Raw genomic sequence first — 18,804 nt, forward strand, 5'->3', positions numbered from 1 at the left:
GAACTGACATTATGGACTATTATGGACTACCGATTCTTTTTACGACACTCCCAAGAAAAGGTCCCCCCAAATATTGTAGGATTAGATCAAAGGAGGAAAAAGTATCCGGCTTCATTACCACTCAATGCTGATCGAAAAGTTGGAGTATATCTTCTCGGATCACCTCGTGCTCACTTGTGACGAATAACCTCAGCACCTACTGTGGCAAAGCATCAATAAAAAGAGGAGCATGTAATGAAACACTTGGATGCTCTCAAAGATTTCCAATATAGTCCGCGTGATGAGCGATGCTGGGGTATCGGCGATCGCTTCCAGATCTGTATTAAGGCAAGATGCTTGCACCCAGGAGTTTTGATTAGCTTTCTCGGTCCTGAGGTCGAAATAGCGAAAATGTGATTGTCAATGTACAAAAGCGAGCACAAAGAGGACTCTACCACAAGATCATGGTCGTTGAACTCGTCGGTCCTGCCCAAATTGTCTTTTTCACAACAGGAATCATCAACAAGTCACAGGCTTTGGTAGTCTGAATCTATATTGCCCCAATCAACCTTAGGGAACCCTTTTCTATAGAAAGGTGTACCTGTAGCATCTGACTAACACAACCATTGAGTTCTCTCTTCACCTGGTATCATGGCTTTGGTATATGGCAGTACAAGCCTCCTCATCATCATCTGTTTGATTCCATTCTGTACTGCGGTATACCAATATCTTGTGAAAGTTTACAACTAAATGTGCAGGCTTATTACTTAGCTTTCAGGGGAGTAGTTAAATATCTTTAATATAGCCTCAAATAGAGCTCGAAGGGAATTTCGAATTCTGCATATTGGTATATAGGTAGCTAAGAAAGATGGTGATGATAATTCGATATGGAGACGGAGAAGGGTAACTACAGCTACGTCACCTCTATGAGAACTGGTGGAATTAATAAATATGAGAAGTCAGAGTATAGGCGAATAAGGATTAAGAAATATCTGAACTTTGTTATACTATTTTATGATCTCTTGAGAATACGACCTAAGGAATACTGACCGCGTAACCCCATCTTTGGCAACTAGCACATAGGGAGTAATAAGGCCTTGGTGATATCCGAGGTCGATGCTACACAGATAACAGGGTTCAAGGCTCAAGCCATTATATCATTAGGCATTTGTCACTGAATTTAACCTTGTGATGGCGACAGAGTGCGGGCCGCGTTAGATGCGACTTGCTGGATCACATTCTATTGAGATACGGTATGTTCTTCCTCCACAGCGGCCGGTTAATTAAGAACAGAGGGCATGGTGTTAGCCAATGTGGTGGATCGTACCTAGAACCCGAAGAGGCCTACAAGCCGTTATCTGGGATCAATCAACCTATAATTCAGTTATGAGGTTATTTTAAGTTTGCATATCAGCCTTGAAAGGTATCTAAATATCTCTAAAGTCTAGTATAATTTAAATATTTATTGCCTTACAGGCAGCAAATCTTTATTAAGTTAATATTATTAAGTTAGCTGCTTCAATTACAGCCTAACCCTAACTGCACTCAGTTATGAGGTCATGTTAAAGACACAAGGTGAAAGTTTTTATATCACCATTGATCCACAGGATCAAAGTTGTGTTTTCTTGTTTGCTTAGCGAGTGGCCGGCTGAGGAAATGAGCCACAAAGTTGTAAATGGTCACTTCTATCTGCGTGCCCGATATTCATAACGCATAACTTAATCATTATGCTCAACGATTGGCCAGCTCTACCCGTCCTGTGGTGTGCCATAGTCCCAACCGTCAGATTCGAGCTGAGAACATGTCTATGGCCCAAGTCCAACTTTCCTGATAGTGGCCCGAGGAGTGACGGCTTACGTTTCAGACATCGATCAAGTTTAGAGGCAGTAATAGGCATCCAAAGACTTCTCATGGCTGAGACTAGGTGTGCCACAACAGTCCGTAGATCGAAGCTATGCCCACCGCATTGGCAATGTCCCCTGACCACAAAGCAGAGTAAATGACTTTGGTCGGTGATATTTTAACTTTTCAAAGCAAAGCATCGCTGAGCGTTGGAGTAATTGAGTGATGTTTCCCGTGTCTCTGATCTTCAAGTCTATAAACTAGCATCCCTGCAAGCTCCATTCATGAAACTTCAGCGCTCACGGCCTGCTGCTCTCTCTTCATCTGGGCATGTACTCCGTATATCAAACACCATGGCAATTGCCTTGAAGGTCCGCAACTTTCCGATACCAACTCTGTACTATTGCTATACAAGTTCTACTTGACGTCAGGGGCTCCCCGAACATGTACGGTACGGCCTACTCGGCATATTATGCAGTTACCACTTTCACGATAGCTGAAGACCAAGAGAATGGTTTTATTCAGCCAAAAGAGGTGTGCTACTTTTGTTGAGGTGAATTTGAGGCCTTGCGGTTGCCCAAGGTGATGGTATGCCTGAACTACACTCCAACGTCAGGTTTTGCCGCGTCCAATATACCGCACCTTGATCCTTTGGAGAGCTGACGATCTCTATTGCAGTTCTACCTCTCCCTTTCCAACCTATTTCCATCCATGAAATTTAATCTCTCAAGAGAGTTGCTTGGGGCGATCTATGTGAGTCTCCAGCCTGTGACACCAGAACTACACCATTATCTGTTCTGCAAGCATATAGCGATAAGACTCAAGTGCCGGTGTCGACATGGTAGTATGAGAGTTCCCGTGATTGCACGTCAAGAATGCATTGTACCATGATGTCCTGGCTGCGAAGTACAACGTTATAGAGTCCGCAGAATGAATGTTTCTGAACACACGTAGACTGGACAATATACATTCCCTTACTGCCAAGAACTCATTTATGCATCATTGATTCATCTTGTTCTGAATTAATGAATGTGGCTTGAATCAAAATCCTGGGCTCTAAGCTAAGGCATTGTCATTCATGTGGGTTGCAACTGAGAAAGGTGGCCTAGGGGAAATGCATAGTCGCGGAGGCTTCATGCTCTTGACAGCATCTTAGATACTTGATGATGTGCTTCTCTCTACTCTCTATCAACATTAGCCCCTTTGAAGAAGTTTTTGGGGTATTCGAAGTTGGCGGCGCCTCGTTATTCTAACTCTTACCGAGCTCCCAGAAGCAAAGAAACTGGAAAACCTGCGTGATTGGCTTATTTGACAAGGCTTGTTTGCGACACGAAATCAGCTTAAGAGCACTACTATGAGAAGTAATGAGAGCAGATCGCAACAGAAAGAAAATTACGCACACGCTTCCTGAGTAAGCATAATACAAGCCCGCTATCATTTATGAGGGTGTTCAGGATGTGAAGCAGACTGACTCCAAGGATCTTTCAAAGGTTCCAAAGGTATACTCTGCTCAGGGGCTCAGGTAACACTATGCCACTGTCCGTCATAACCGTCGGCATCTTGCCCGTCTGGTTTCAAGTATTTCAATATAGAATTGCTCTCCCCAGACACAAATATACTGCCATCGCTACTGAGAACGTTAGACATGCCCTCTCCACGGTGAATAGCATTGCCATTACACTTGAGCAAGGGCTCCCTGCCAGACTTTTCTTGAGCAATCATCGATGTGCAAATTTTGGGAAATGACACGTTTCAGCATCAGCTCGATTCGTTCCTCTGAGTGGGACTATCTCGGCCAGTCAAGAGCTCTGTTGTATGAGCGTTCCATCATTTATGTGAATTTTAAGCACAGCCTTGGTCCTCTCAATCTTATGCCAGGTTACGATTCTGGAGGTTTTGTATGTAGATTGTTGGTAGAGATAGCGTTGATTTGTAAACTAACATGAGCTCGCCGGCTAGGTAGCGTTGGCTGATTTTTAACAGGGTTCAGCTAGATTTGTACCGCTTGAGAGTTTGATGAATATTAAAAGCACAGACAGGAGCAGGCTCCCGGCTCCGTAACTCAATGTGCACGACAATGTTCGGCCTCCCCATGAGCTATTAAGTGGCTAGCGACGGAAAACAGTTGAATTTGAAGAGTTTTTTGTACAACATAGGGCATGTACTATGCTGTGCCACCGCTTGGGACATCTTCCTGAGACAAAATCTATGTTGCATTATTAGGTAGTTGATAGTTTGCGGTGTACCGTCGGTCGCGTATTTTAATAAATGATGATACCACGTATCCATTCCACGGCGGTTCAAACCCCTTACCGTTTTTACTTTTTAGTCGACATTTAACCCAGCGGGACTTCGATGTGGCCTATTCAACCTGTGATCTCTTTTTCTTCTTGTTATTGAATTGATGCAAGAAGTCCTCGTGTCAAGGCTCTACGTATTCTCTATCAAATCAGAAAATACAGAAGTAAAAATAGTGCAACGTAAGCGCATATGCATGTGGTCACGGGCCAGCTTTCCAGGGAAGATGCTAACCTATCAGGCCACCTCAATTTTGGCAACACTTCAAAAGATGAAAGGTGCTAGCCAAGACGCCTTGCAGTCGTCCAATGGAGTTGGCTCGCTGGACATCGAAGGTATGACCAAGCTCTTTACTCTGTACTTGTTGCGCCCCGTCTTGGTCTCTGGAGGCTTCCTGAATCCTGATTCAAAAGACTGATCCGCGATTCTTGAAGCCGAGGCCCCAGGCCCCCCTTACATTCCCCCGATCCACGTTGTTCCCCCACGAAGAAAGGTCGTCTGGGTATGGGTTTGTGTAAGTCCTCCATGCTCCTTCAACAGAACCAATTTCCCAACTAAGAATTCAAGTGCCAATGTGGTACAAGTGGGATGAAGGTTAGCGTAGACCCGTGTCCTTGCTGCGGCAATTATCGATGTCCGAACTGTGCAACTCGACGGCTTGGATGATAAGTATACGTTCTTGGCTAATAAGCATATATTACTGTTCCCATTAATAAATGATGTGCGATCACTACAGAGCGGAAGTCACGCATTCCTTATCAATGGGATCAGTAAACATGATTATTCAATGGTTTGTCGCATGAGGCTGGGGAGATTGTAATACGAGCACCTACAGCTAAGTCGATAGTTAAGTTAGACAATAGTCAATCTGTTTAGTAGATAGACTTTTAGCCCATCGTTCTATACCGTTTAGGTGTTATGTGGAACGTCAACTATAGGTACCTTGATGTAGGTAGGTTACCTTACCTATTAGGTAGGTAGTATGAGCTACTTAAGTAGGTACTTACTAAGGTGGGCGCCTAAAAAACCAAGATACCTAGTGAATGAAGGTTTGAAGACATCCAATAGCAAAAGTTAGGTACTTACGAGGTACGGAGTAGGTAGGCAAGGAATGGAATCTTGTGCATACATCAACGTGCGTAGGTACCTTAGGTAGGAGACATAGATTGCGGTAGCGAGTGTGACTAGCATTAGAGGCAAGATTCATGTTACTGACGTGCGGCCATAGCTAGCTCTTCCTGGAGGATGCATCGGGATGTGGCACCTCGAATGAAAGGTCGAGCCAATCCCAGTAAGCCCATACACCAAATAAAGAAGTTCAAAAAGAGTAATCCACTCTAGCCTTACTGTCACCGTGTGGGACCTTCCAAGTCGGTGAGGGAGAGCCTCATAACTTAAAGACTAGGGCTGCAATGTAAAATACCGGTGGGTTTGACGCTGAAAAATGTGGCTGTGCAATGCATGAGTTGATTGGTATACAGACATGAGGCCAAAAGTTGAAGCATTCGAGAGGACATCTCTTTCCTTCAAATGTTCTAGAACCTCCCGCTTAGCTCCGTGGCTATGATAGATCACATGATCGGTCTGGAGTGTACCCTTCAGCAGATTTGGCCAATGTGAATCTGATATATCAAGCTACGGTACTTATTTCTGCGTCATTAGGTTGCCTTGTATCGCACCTTGGCGTAGATATATCGAAAGTGCATATGCGAAATTCCAAAGTCTCGAGTTTGGGACTTCCTTCCAGGCAAGTGGTTGCAACCGGGTGATGTAGGATGTGAGCCCAATCCTGATGATGGATGTTAGAGTTGGGCGCTGCACTGATCGTGGCCTCGGCTGCAGGTATTAACGGTCGCCTCTCAAATGCCTCTTCATTTCCTCTTTATTTATTAGCTTCTCTAATATCACAATTGACTTTCTATCGATCTTAGCTTTTGTTCAGCGCACTGAAACAATAGGAGGAGTGCCACGCTTTCTCAAAACGCGTTCTGAACTGCTTAGGTATGGACACAACGATTCAGATGGTGCCACAAAAGGCAAACTCTCGGAAAGTTCGTGGTTTCTCTGGATTTGACTACCTCGGGCGTTTCACAACTGCCACTTTTGAGCTTGTGGCTGCTGCTACCTCGGCCTACGGAGACAAATATGAATGGGGGAAACGCTTCGGACACAGAGTCATGATTAAAGTTACAGAGGAGAATAGACCGTTCATCGAAGTTGTCAGGGGAAATTATGAAGAGGATGAAGACGAAGAACCGGACGAGATTGTGGCTTTTATGCTCCCTTATCCAGGGTTCCCTCGATGGGAAGACAGACTTACACAAGTTTCGGGATTTTGCGAAGGTGCAGACTTCGCTATCGTCAACTTCATCCACCCCGGCCCTGAAATCTCTCGCTTTAGAGATACGCAGGAACCGAGAGCGTGGATGTTTGATTGTCACTTGAATCCTCAGATACCGGTTCCGCCAAATCCACTTCACGACCGCCTCCTGACTAACACCGAGTTCTATGAAGCACTGCAACAAGAGGTACGCAAACGATGATCAACCACTATCAACGACAAATAAGGGCCTGAAGCTGACTGTAGCATAAAATCAGCGCTTTAGTAAGGATTCTGAGAACGAAATAATTGGAAATACTCGGCGAATGTAAGCCACGCGACAAACTAACGTTCTTGGCTTCATTACTTACTTTCTCCAGATACATAAGCAATCCCAACGGGGTCAGTATTCTGGCACTCCTGAAAAGAACGCCAGCTTCACAAGTTGATGGCTTTCGCAAACTATTTGCGAACTACCTAAATCCCAGCCCAGTGCCTGAGCTAGGTTTGACGGAAACTGTAAGTGCCTATCTACCTATCCATGTTAGCCCTTGTACGTATCAGTCTCACTAATATTTTCACCAAGGACTGGTGGGGACCTGGCTTCGTTATTGAATGTAGCCTACCATATCTTGCGATTGGTACGCAAGATCGATCGGATACCTGTACTTTATCGAAAAACAGAGCTCTTCGAGGGCGAGACAATATAGACTTCTTAAACCTCAAGCCAACCACAGCACCAATAAACCAACAACAGAGCTCGTGCGTCCCGGATAACGCCGTTCTCCACGTCGCTGTCTTCTCGCTCATGATTACGGGTCGCAGTGAACAACATTCAACCACAATTTGTCTAGATGATGAGTTTTTTGACCAAGAGTCCCGACTAATGAGCGAGGAAGAGGTCCTGATATTAGGCGGGCGTGAAGACCCAATCACTCTCCAACCGGAGTTCAAGAGAGCCCGATCCCCACGAGCGTACCTGCTCGTAGCTCTGGACAGACAACTCGAGCGGATTGTTGATTATCATGCGAACGCACATGATTGCCTAAAGAATAGTATCGAAATTTACGTGAGTTGTAATCCTATCCAGTGTTTTCGGAAACGAAAAAAAAATTGCTCGATGGCAAGCACAGAGTTCCTGACCAAGTTACCTAGATTGCTATTCCCGAAGATCGATCTACTGCTATGGACGAGTGGATAAAGCGCTTTCCACTGATTCTGAATAAACTAGTTCACTTTAACTCAAGGCTGGCAGAAAAGGTTAGCCACTTCTTGACTGATGATGTTATGGTTGGCTCAGATGAAGTGCCTTATGGACCATTATGGCAGGGCTTGCAGGCTGAACTCGGAGCCATCAAATCTTTACGTGCAATTAAGCGTTATTGCATTCAGTTGAGGGATATCAACACTGGACTCGAGCATCTCAGAGAGGCCTTTGAAGATGTGAGACGCAAGGTAATGCCAACTTACATGCTTCCTTCAAATCTAGCTACGTTCTACCCTGTGGACTAACAGAAAACACATCTCAGAGGAAGAACGACTATGCAGCTGAGCAGCAGACCAGAGATCGTACAATCGAGCAAGTTACGGTTGCAGCGTTTGTATGTCACCTCGGCAACAAAACTTGTGACTCATAAGCTAAGAGTGATAGGGATTGGCCATTATGAACTTGATTGCTCAGGTTTATACTGGCAAGCCAGGCAAAGACGATTCGTCCTCCTGGCCAGCGTACATTGCCATGGTGGTCATCTTCAATGCCATCTGTATCAGTGGAATTTTGTGGTTTGTGTATCGCTACAGATCTCGAAGAGACAGAGCAGGATGACGAGATGTCACTACCAGTGTATCGACGGTTGCCTCCACCCCAAGTCCTCAAATTTACTCGGTTACACGACAAAACTACAGACTTTGGGGTGTAAAACCCTGGTCGACGTTTTCTGCGGCTGTGCACCGGTTTCGAAGGATTGTTGAGTTACTGAAAAAGGACATAAGAGACATAACGGAGTAATTTGGCAGTAAGGCAATGTAAATTTCGAATACCCAAAATAAACAATAGACTAATGATCATTTGACAGTATTCACATGTGGTCATTCTTCAAAAAAGGCGCCTGCATCGGTTGTTGGAGGTTTCACACTGGAGGCTTATGAAAGTTCCAAGCGGGCCTCAAAATGGGCAACGAATCACCAGACCCTGAACTCCTCACCCCTCAGTTGCCTCAACTTTATCCTCTCATGCACTGATAATGGATCTTTTGACCCTCGGACCAGGTCTTGGGCAACAAGATGGTCATGTTCGAGATATGACACGTTTCCCGCTCAACAAGCATTACACAGCACAGAATCCAGAGGGTAACCTGTATCTATCACGACGTGCATAATACACCACTTTGCATTGAGCCTGTGAGCTGGTAGCCAATTGCTCTCTGGCAGCCTCATTTGCGACAAGACTTGGGTGGCTGCCACTTCATCGCGCAGCTTGACAGCATCAAGCGGCGCAGGGGCAGCCTCGACAAATCATCTTGCCGCTATCAAGATGAGGCTGTGAGCCTATATGAGTCTTGATGCCCAACTCCTCCAGAGCCCTCGCTTGAAATGGCTCAAACTGCGCTCGTTTATCAGTCCAACTGGCTAGTTTTATAAGGCAATCAAAAACATTTGACAGCTGATTCACTGTTCTCGGTCCTCAACACCGTTTCAACACCATCGTGGCTATGACAGCGACAACTTGCTCCGTCAGTGGTATTGAGACACTGCTTGGTAAGGTAGGGCTGGACACTCCAGTACCGGACTTCCCCGATGCAGATATTGTGCATAACCCGCAGGACATCTTTCGCGTCTACCTTGCCGACACCCTACAGAAGCTTGTCAACTGCGATAGGCTGGTAGCCTACGATGCGATACAGACCTCGAACATCACAGGAATGGGCGATCTTATTATTGTGGCCCCCAGACTTAGACTGAAAGGAGTCAAGCCTGAGGAGCTGGCGAAAGATCTTCTTCAAAAAGTACGATGACTTGGGTCGAGCATGATCAGCGTCACTGACAGGTATACAACGTAGTTGCCAAGAACACCCCCGTTTGGGTGTCCCCTTCTTGACGGCATCCGCCTGCAGGTCTTCTTCTCACCCAATACATTGTCTCGACTCCTTCTCTCGTACATCAGTGATAGGTCTTCGTCCTATGGTTATGACACGTCGCTCGGTCTCGCCGATCCTACAGCTACTGATGGACAGAGGAAGAAGGTGATCCTGGAGTTCTCGTCTCCGAACATGGCGAGTGAGTTCCAAGTGTCACACTTGAGGAGCACGCTGATCGGCACATACATCGCAAATATCCACTCTAGTATGGGGTGGGACGTTGTCAAGATGAACTACCTTGGCGACTGGGGAAAACAAATCGGTCTCCTTGCTGCTGGATGGCAGAGATTTGGTTCTGAGGATGAGTTTGAAAAACAGCCGCTCCGCCATCTTCTCGAGGTCAACCATAAGATTCAGGATCTGTTCAAACCAGAAGTGGAAGAATGCAAGACCGCCAAAACGAATAAACAAGATGTCACAGAAATCGAGTCACGAGGCTTATATGCCGAGCGCGATGCCTTCTTCAAGAAGATGGAGGATAGAGACCCAGAAGCCATCGCATTGTGGCAGCGTTTCCGTGATGCAACCGTCAAAGACTACACGGAATCGTACGCACAGCTCGGAGTAACGTTTGATGAGTACTCTGGGGAGTCACAAGTCACTGCCGAGTCAATCGCCGAAGTCGAGCAAGTCTTGAAGGACAAAGGCATATACGAAGAGCACGAAGACTCGTGGAAGATCGACTTTTCGAAACACGACGCAAAAGGGCTCTCGCTCGCAGTATTACGATACCGAAACGGGACGACTTCTTATCTGTTACGCGACCTCGCTGCAGTGTTTGATCGATACAAGAAACACCAATTCGACAAGATGATCTATGTCGTTGCAATGGAGCAAGAAATGCACTTCCACCGAGTTACCAAGACTCTTGAGCTCATGGGAAGACAAGATCTTGCTGAGCGCATTCAGCATGTGTCTTTTGCCAAGATCAATGGACTTCCTGAAGCGTTGAAGGGCGCAGAGCTTCTGAGTGACTACCTTGAAGGATGTCGCTCGATGGTACAAACTAGTCTTGACGAGGAAGAGGAGGAAGCGTTTCACGTGGATAAGTCGGAGAAGTCGGTGGAACAGCTTGGTCTTGCTGGTCTATTCATACAGGACCACTACCACAAGAGGAACACCTCGTATGCAGTCGATCCCAAGAAGTCATTATCCCTCGAAGGAGAGACAGGGGCGGCTATCCAGAACTGCTACGCCAGGTTATTGAAGAAGCTAGAGTCCGGACCGGACAGCTTCGACTATACGACGCTTGATCATACTTCGTTGGAAACAGAAGACTATGCTGAGCTTCTGCGGATCCTATTGCAGTATCCAGATGCAGCCCATGGCTCTTTCAGAACTCTTGAACCGTCTTTTATTGTGGTATACTTGCTCCGAATTGTTGATCAACTAACAGCCACGCTTGACGATGATGATGAGAAAGATTGGACTGGTCTCGATACAGCTAGTGAGGCGAGATATGCTCTATATGAGAACGCAAGACAGGTGTTTGAGAATGCGCTAAGACTTCTTGGTGTATCACCATGGGCTCCGTAAGGGCTCCAAGCCGGTCAAGGTTGCTGTTGCCAATTGTGGTCTTTATGTTTTTGATCTTTTACCAATTCTTTTCTGTTAGGTCCTGCAAGTTTGGTGGCGTTTGTTTTCGGGTTTCCCTCCAGATTGAATCTGTCTGGTTTAGATATTGTTCTCAGTTCAGTTAAATCTTATGGTGATTAAGAAAGGCCATCTGAGTTAACAAATACACAAAATGATTTGAGGTAAAAATAGAGTCTCCAAAGAAGAATGTCTGGCAAACTTGTTCTATTGTTTTAGCGTAATACTATGTATTTTTTTCTCCAGTCTATGTCTTGTGTGAAGCCAAATTCACATACTATGCAAAGATCTCATGATGAGAGGAATCTTCTAGACATCATGTTCCTTGTTTGTCTTGATTAATTGCCTACCCTGCAACTTGGAGGTCATCACAAGGGTCCTCGTAGGTGCGTGGCGGGGCTGTTGGAGCTCCACCCAATGGGAAGCTCCCTGCATAGACTTGCATCGAATGAGCTAGAAGGCATCCACGGCCCTCTTCTTCCCCACCAAAGATCGCCTGGGGCGACTCTCTCATATTTCATCATCTAGTAACTTTGACTCTTTGATACCACAGACTCGATACTCAGATCAGAACTGTCGTTTAGTACCTATAACACTTAGATTCTGCTAATTCACACACGAAATGGCTTCCGCGGACGAGCTCAAGGCTCTAGGTAACAAGGCCATTGCCGAGAAGAACTTCGACGAGGCTGTGTAGGTTACCAGCAGTGACAATAACACAACGGAACAACGGGGTTGCTAACTATGACACAGCGCAAAGTTCACCGAGGCTATTGCCATCCAGCCCGATAACCACATCCTATACAGCAACCGATCTGCTGCTTATGCTTCAAAGAAGGACTGGGAAAATGCTCTGAAGGATGCTGAGAAGACCACCGAGATCAAGCCTGACTGGGCCAAGGGCTGGGGACGTAAGGGTGCTGCTTTGCACGGACAGGGCGACCTTCTGGGTGCCAATGATGCGTATGAAGAGGGATTGAAGCTCGATGCCAACAACGCCCAGCTCAAGAGTGGGTTGACTTCAGTCAAGAAGGCCATGGAGGCCGAAGTTGGTAAGCAATACATCCGCAAACCACACACTATGGCAACTGACACTTCCACAGGAGGACCTCAAGATCCCAGCGGTGGCCTCGGCCAAATGTTCAACGACCCTCAGTTGATTCAGAAGCTCGCCTCAAACCCCAAGACTAGCGGTTTCCTCGCCGACCCCTCATTCATGGCCAAGCTCCAATCGATCAAGAGCAACCCTTCAAATGCTTCCGAGATCTTCAGCGACCCCCGTCTGTTGACAGTCATGGGTGTCTTGATGGGTGTTGATCTGGAGATGCGCGAGCGCGAAGTCGACCCCAACGCTGAATCCCAGGACTCTCCCATGCCCGATGCTCCACCAGCCCCCAAGCAGCCCGAGCCCAAGAAGGCCCCTGAGCCTGAACCCGAGCCCGAGCTGGACGAGGAGGCTCTCGAGAAGAAGAAAAAGAAGGAAGAGGCCGACAAGGAGAAGGCTTTGGGTACCGAGAACTACAAGAAGCGCAACTTTGACGAGGCTATTGCACACTACACCAAGGCCTGGGAGACCTTCAAGGATATTACCTACCTAAACAACTTGGGAGCTGCTTATTTCGAGAAGGGTGACTACGACAAGGCCATCGAGGCCTGCACTAAGGCTGTCGAGGAGGGACGTGAGATCTACGCTGACTTCAAGCTCATTGCCAAGAGTTACGCCCGCATCGGTACATCTTACGAGCGCAAGGGAGACTTGGAGAAGGCTATTGAGAACTACAACAGGTCTCTTACCGAGCATCGAACTCCCGATGTCCTGAACAAGCTACGCTCTGCTGAGCGTGCCAAGACTGAGGCTGGCAAGAAGGCCTACATCGACCCTGCCAAGGCTGAGGAGGCTCGCGAGGAAGGCAATAAGAAGTTCAAGGAAATGGACTTCCCTGGTGCCGTTGCTGCCTACACAGAGATGACCAAGCGAGCTCCCGATGACCCTCGCGGTTACAGCAATCGAGCGGCTGCCTTTGTCAAGCTCTTCGAGTTCCCCAGTGCTCTCGAGGACTGCGACACGGCTATCAAGAAGGACCCTACCTTCATCCGAGCTTACATCCGCAAGGCTCAGGCCTACTTCGGCATGCGAAAGTACTCAGAATGTGTGGACGCCTGCACTGAGGCTCAGCGCGTTGACCAGGAGCACCACAACGGTGCTAACGCCCGCGAGATCGAGCAACAGCAGCAGAAGGCTCTCTCGGCCATGTACTCTGCCCGTGATAACGAGACGGAAGAGCAGACCCGAGAGCGTCTTATGAAGGACCCCGAGGTAGGATTGCACACCGTTGCTCAATGGCTGAAACGTTTACTGACATATTTAGATCATGGGACTCATGCAAGACCCCGTGATGCAATCGATCCTCCAGCAGGCCCAGTCGGATCCTGCTGCTCTTCAGGAGCATATGAGAAACCCTGGTGTGCGGTCCAAGATCCAGAAGCTGATCGCTGCTGGCGTTATCCGGGTGGGTAGGTAAGCGAAGCGAAGCGAAGCGAAGGAGATGATGGCGACGGTGATGGGTTACAATAGGGAAAATTTGCTTTTTCAGACATGGAATCCCCTATCCAGAATCTCATGGGACGGGGAAGGGATCTGGAGCGTGTGTGATTTTGAGTTGGCAGATTACTTGACGTGTACGAATTAATACGGAGTACCAGGGTCATTTGCTGGTTGCTAATGAGAAATGAAACCTTTGAAGCAAACTGATACATATTTTTTGGGATATCATATGTGATGTGAGATGGTGTATTACGAATGGTCAAATGAGATAGGGTACCTCGTTGCTGGCCTCGCTGTTTCAATTAACGACACATGGCTGGGAGTGAATACCGTTATTGGACAACTGAAAGGAACCTGGTGTAGTATTGCATGAGTATACTGCGATTATCCGTGTTCTACTCCCGATTCCTTGTTATCTCACGACAGTGAGGACAATGCGAAGCCTCTCGGCGTCCGACGCCAACGCCACACCGGTTCGAATATAGTAACGAATCCCACCAACAACCTTTCCCCAAGAGGAACGAGCAAAGCTGAAGACAAGAGGGTGTACAGCAACTGAACAAACAGCTGAGAAGCGTGGAGACACTACACGTGGAGGACACGAGGTAATGCAGGAACACGGCGAGAAGTGAACGGAACGGGAAGAGAAAGAAACGTGTCTACCACGTTTGACGGTTACAAAGAAAGGAGGTTGAGTTTTCACAATAAGCAAAACGAGAGCTAAACTTGGCGGAGAAAAAGGTCAGAACGGGAAGTGTTGGACCCGAGTGTGGAAAAAGCAAGTTGACTCTCAAGCTAACGAATGTCAAGGAGAGGAGAGGGTGTGTGAGACATGGTGAAGAAAGCTAACGGCTCGGCTTGAGGACAAAGGAGACGGGTCGGGTCCGAGACATTGAGAAAAAGAAACAAATATTCATGTCCACGGACCGGGATATGAAGAGACAGAGAGAAACAAGACAAGGTGAACCTGGGATGGAATCGGGCTTGAGTTTCCATGATCTGCGATGCTAAGACATTTTGCGGAGGTTTTCAGTTTCATAATAACGCTCAAGACTGGCCTTGAACTTTGACATATTGAAACAATAAAACACCTTGTTAAGTTGTCGAACTACGCTGCTGGAAGTACATGAAGCTCAAGAGAACAGTGAGGATGCACTAGTGAACGGTTCAAGCCAGAGTCATTACAAAGCTCGCAACGCCAAGAGCTTATTTCTACTACACTACCAATTACTTTACGAGCATTGACGAAAACATTTTATCTCATGCGTGGCGCCTGTATAATGACGATATTTCCTTTTCCCAGCCGTTTCCGTTATCGTACATGAATGGCTTTTTAATAGTGGGATGCTCATCTTGTTTGTGTGCGACACTAATGACTCGACGGAGAACTGATTATGATAACTGATGAACCGAACACGACGGCCCGCGCTTAGCTTTGGTGTCTCTCTTCTTGTCTCACTGTGTTGGTGTTCTTCCTTTGGTGCGGCTATGAAATGATGTGGCTGCATAGTTCGCTTGGGTATAACAAATAAAAAAAGAAAGAGGCTGAGGGGATATGATATTGGTAGCCTTCTATTTGATGATGGAGAAGCTGCAGAATATGGAAACAGACGAGACTTGTGGGGAAGAGTCTCTTTCGTGCATATTGTATTCGGCAGACGGCGAGATCCATATCTGTCTGATGCATGTCTGGGCCTATGTGTTCATATGTATGCGAGTATCTATGCGAGTATCTCAGAGGGGCTATGACGAGTGTCGTCCCTCTCCAGTTTTTGCAGGATCGTCGATTCACAGATGCCCTGTTCATCTGCTGGATCTAAGGTTGGAGGATGTCAGAGGTCCGAGAGCAAAGACCAGGGCCATCTCGGAGGAATTCGAGAGTTTGGCTGTGTGAGATGCTGAATCACTAGGATGTTTGGGAGAGAATACGCGAGTGCAACTGTGCAAACGTGCGAGCAACGATCATCTTTGGAGAAGCGAAAGAGTTTTTTATTTTTTATTTTTTAGTCTTTGTGATATATCGTAAAGAAGATGTCGAGATGGCTGGTTTCAACTGTCTCGGTGCTACAGTAAGAAAAAGAAAGAAAAAAGGTGCTGCCACTAGAAATGACGAAATTGCCATGATATGATATGATCAGAGGACTCAATTCAACGTTGAAATTCTCTATTCTATTCCGGTTTGAGCAGTCTCTAGCTGAAGGACTGACGTTCGTCTTTCACACGAAGAGGCTCTCGTGCCCGTTGGAAAAAGTTTGTGGCAGCAGGGGTTTGTCACTTACAAGGGTATGATAGCCTCCCAGCTAAACCCCGGGCGGTGCCGTCGTACGGTATATACCCCATACCTGGGCAATAATTGAGCTAGAGCCTAGAGACGCAGACGCAGGTGTTGATCTATCCAAGGCTGAGGGAGAGGATCCGCCGTGTGCCGAGCGAGTTTCAGTGAGTGCCCTTGGACGTTGGGGTATCGTCTCTCATCTTTTCCACATTCATTGATATCAACATGAACATGGACACGGGGTAGGTTACATGGTAGATCTACTCCGTACTACCTCTAACATATTTATAATGTATGAGTCTTAGTGGATGAGCAGCCACCGTTCGTTATGAACTGGACCAAGCGCACCGCTCGCCAAGCATAGACTAGAGACTGACAAGAAGAGAGATTCGACCGTTGAAAGATTTTTCATCTCTTTTTCTATTAGCAGATCTGGCCGGTGCTGCCGAATTTTTAAGAATACGATAGTGTCTACTGGCGAGTGAGGCCTCATGAATCTTTATCATGTTCCGTCAAAGCGGAAGAGTATCCGTCATTTTGTTCTCATCTCGTTAGCTAATATTAGCGAGCTCGAGATGCAATGAATGGCTCAGCCTTTATCCAGTTGGACCTAATACTAATCTAGATCCTCGAGGAACGGTTCTTGGCTATGGATATCGGGAATCTTGGGTGCTCTCGTGATGCAGGTACACGTAGCATATCAGATTTGTGTGGTCGGTCAAGATGCTGTGCAGTTGGTTATGGATAGGGATATGCAGATGCCATGTGTGATTGTAATGGATGGTAAGAAATTGGGAGATACTTATTCTATAATTTGTGATATATCATTGTGATTCCTACACTTGTAATAAAACAAACTGAATTGCTTCTTTCATTATCATTCTGCTCGAGTGACCGTGAATGCATTGGATGCGTCACTGTATCCGTAATTCAGTACTGTTAGTCAGGGCAGGGCTGCTGTTGTAAAAGACCCAATTATATGGACCATTGACTGTAACTGGGGGGCCGCTAGTTTAGACTTTCTCAAAATCACCTTTTTTCTCTGGACCCTGAGTCGACTAAAAAGCAAAAGCAGCCGGAGAAAGGACAAGCTTCCCCTCGGAAAGAACGAGAATAAGGGAAATAACGGCCGTTGAGAAAAGAAGAGACCAAAAGAATGCGGGTGGAAGACAGCCCAGCGTCCCGTCCGTCTCCGGCTTTGGCCGACATCTACGGAGGAACTGTCAAACAGATGAGACTCAGGTTCCCAGTACAGACTATGGGGTTCAGAAAAGCACAGAGCATCTAATTTGAGCCCGGACGCAAGAACAAGTTACGGAGAGAATCGACAACGTTTGAAAGGCGGCGGGAGCTAGGAGTGGTCGGTGCGGATCTTTATGAGGAGCCAAATCTTACGGGCTGAAGATGTTTTATGTTACTTACGAAGCTCTGATTCTGCATTGATGGGATCGGAACCACAGACCATTCGGAATACTCGGGCCTCTTTTGCTCTGTCTCCCTCTGACGTCTTCGGAAGCGAATATGGAGAAGCAGACGGACGGCATTGACCGGACTGTTTATTAAGTTAGGCTGTTGAGCAGTACCTCTGGGCTACAGCTACGCATGCCTAACTATGCCCTTATTCGCATGGTTCCGGGTTCTTCTAATGTCAGGCACAGGCACAACACACGAGATTAGTCCCGTAATCGAACAATTCCGAATGTCTTCTGGAAGCATTCACTGACCAGTCTCTTGCTCTGTACCTCGGTCGAACGAACCAACACACAATCTCAACTCCGAATTCCATTGCCTATCATTATGGCACAATTGACACGCCGCTTCTGGTCAAAACGCTGACGATCCCTCTACTCACAAGCTTTACTACGTACACTCGGTCTTCAGATGCAATACAACCTCGGTCTGCAGTTACAGTAACTACGGCAATCTGAAGGTTTGGAAAGGATTCCCATGACGCAGACCTCAACGGTCGCGTGAGAAGTGGACTCTTGTCAATGGGAGATATCTGACCTAGACCTAGCATTTTCGCGTGGGGGAGAATTGAGATTACACAACCTGTGAACAAGACACCCTTGATTCGTTCAACTGAAGCTGTCTTAATCAGCCAACTGTCAGCTTTCTTAGTGTTGCTGTTGGGGTTCAGCTCAATCCTCTGCCGGCCGGTGATGATACAATCAAACCACCTGCCACACACAATGGCTCTCTATTGTCGCGCCACGGCCAGACACAGAGTTTACGGTGGCTGTCAAGACCCGAGCCCAGGTACCGAACCCGAACTTGGGGTGAGGTAACCTCGAAACTAGTGCCGACAGGACGCTACGGGGGAATGTGGTAGACAGGGAGTTTGGGGGTGCAAGGGTCCTTTTGGTGTTGAGGTGAGGCCATGCTATTCCCGAGAGCAACAGCTTGGATGAGGTTTATTGCTCTTGGACTGGCTAGTTATGCAGTACGTGTAGACACTCGTTCTATCTCGGAACTTCTCGTCCTTGGAGTTCAATACTCGCTGTATATTTCGCCTTTCGTACATGACCTGTCGTTTTTTGAGTCTCACTCATAAAGCTGCAACGCCTTGAGAGTCTAAGACGGGCAGTGAAAGCCAATAAGTTACATGTCGTTTGTTTGCCTGGAGAATGTTTGCTTTTCGTCTCTTGTGATTTGCCGTGTTACAGAGCAGTTGTCTAGAATAGCGCCTCCAAGTTCTGGATCCTCGCTTCCGGTTGGCCACATCTGACGTTCCATTCCTCAAACATGTGGTTGCCATGCGTTGAGTTGCATTCATGTTGTTGTCTCGCGTGGCTACCGCATGGCTTGAGACTTC

The 18,804-nt window shown here is 47.0% G+C and overlaps 3 protein-coding genes; all 3 read left to right on the forward strand.

The window, feature by feature from the left end:
* Positions 1–6,122: 6,122 nt before the first annotated feature.
* On the forward strand, positions 6,123–8,358 carry FFUJ_00481 (uncharacterized protein; the record flags this gene model as incomplete). XM_023573245.1 has 8 exons in its annotated part: positions 6,123–6,647; positions 6,718–6,767; positions 6,820–6,958; positions 6,988–6,992; positions 7,124–7,508; positions 7,595–7,894; positions 7,969–8,040; positions 8,140–8,358. The coding sequence occupies 8 exons, from the start codon at positions 6,123–6,125 to the stop codon at positions 8,356–8,358; spliced, it is 1,695 nt and encodes a 564-aa protein (XP_023425585.1).
* Positions 8,359–9,150: 792 nt separating this feature from the next.
* Positions 9,151–11,112, forward strand: FFUJ_00480 (related to arginyl-tRNA synthetase, cytosolic; the record flags this gene model as incomplete). XM_023573246.1 has 2 exons in its annotated part: positions 9,151–9,444; positions 9,499–11,112. The coding sequence occupies 2 exons, from the start codon at positions 9,151–9,153 to the stop codon at positions 11,110–11,112; spliced, it is 1,908 nt and encodes a 635-aa protein (XP_023424997.1).
* Positions 11,113–11,791: 679 nt separating this feature from the next.
* On the forward strand, positions 11,792–13,691 carry FFUJ_00479 (related to stress-induced protein STI1; the record flags this gene model as incomplete). XM_023573247.1 has 4 exons in its annotated part: positions 11,792–11,862; positions 11,923–12,221; positions 12,273–13,486; positions 13,539–13,691. The coding sequence occupies 4 exons, from the start codon at positions 11,792–11,794 to the stop codon at positions 13,689–13,691; spliced, it is 1,737 nt and encodes a 578-aa protein (XP_023424998.1).
* Between the last annotated feature and the right edge of the window lie 5,113 nt (positions 13,692–18,804).

Source organism: Fusarium fujikuroi, chromosome FFUJ_chr01, assembly GCF_900079805.1.
Source record: "Fusarium fujikuroi IMI 58289 draft genome, chromosome FFUJ_chr01".
In the NCBI taxonomy this organism is placed as follows: Eukaryota; Fungi; Ascomycota; class Sordariomycetes; order Hypocreales; family Nectriaceae; genus Fusarium; species Fusarium fujikuroi.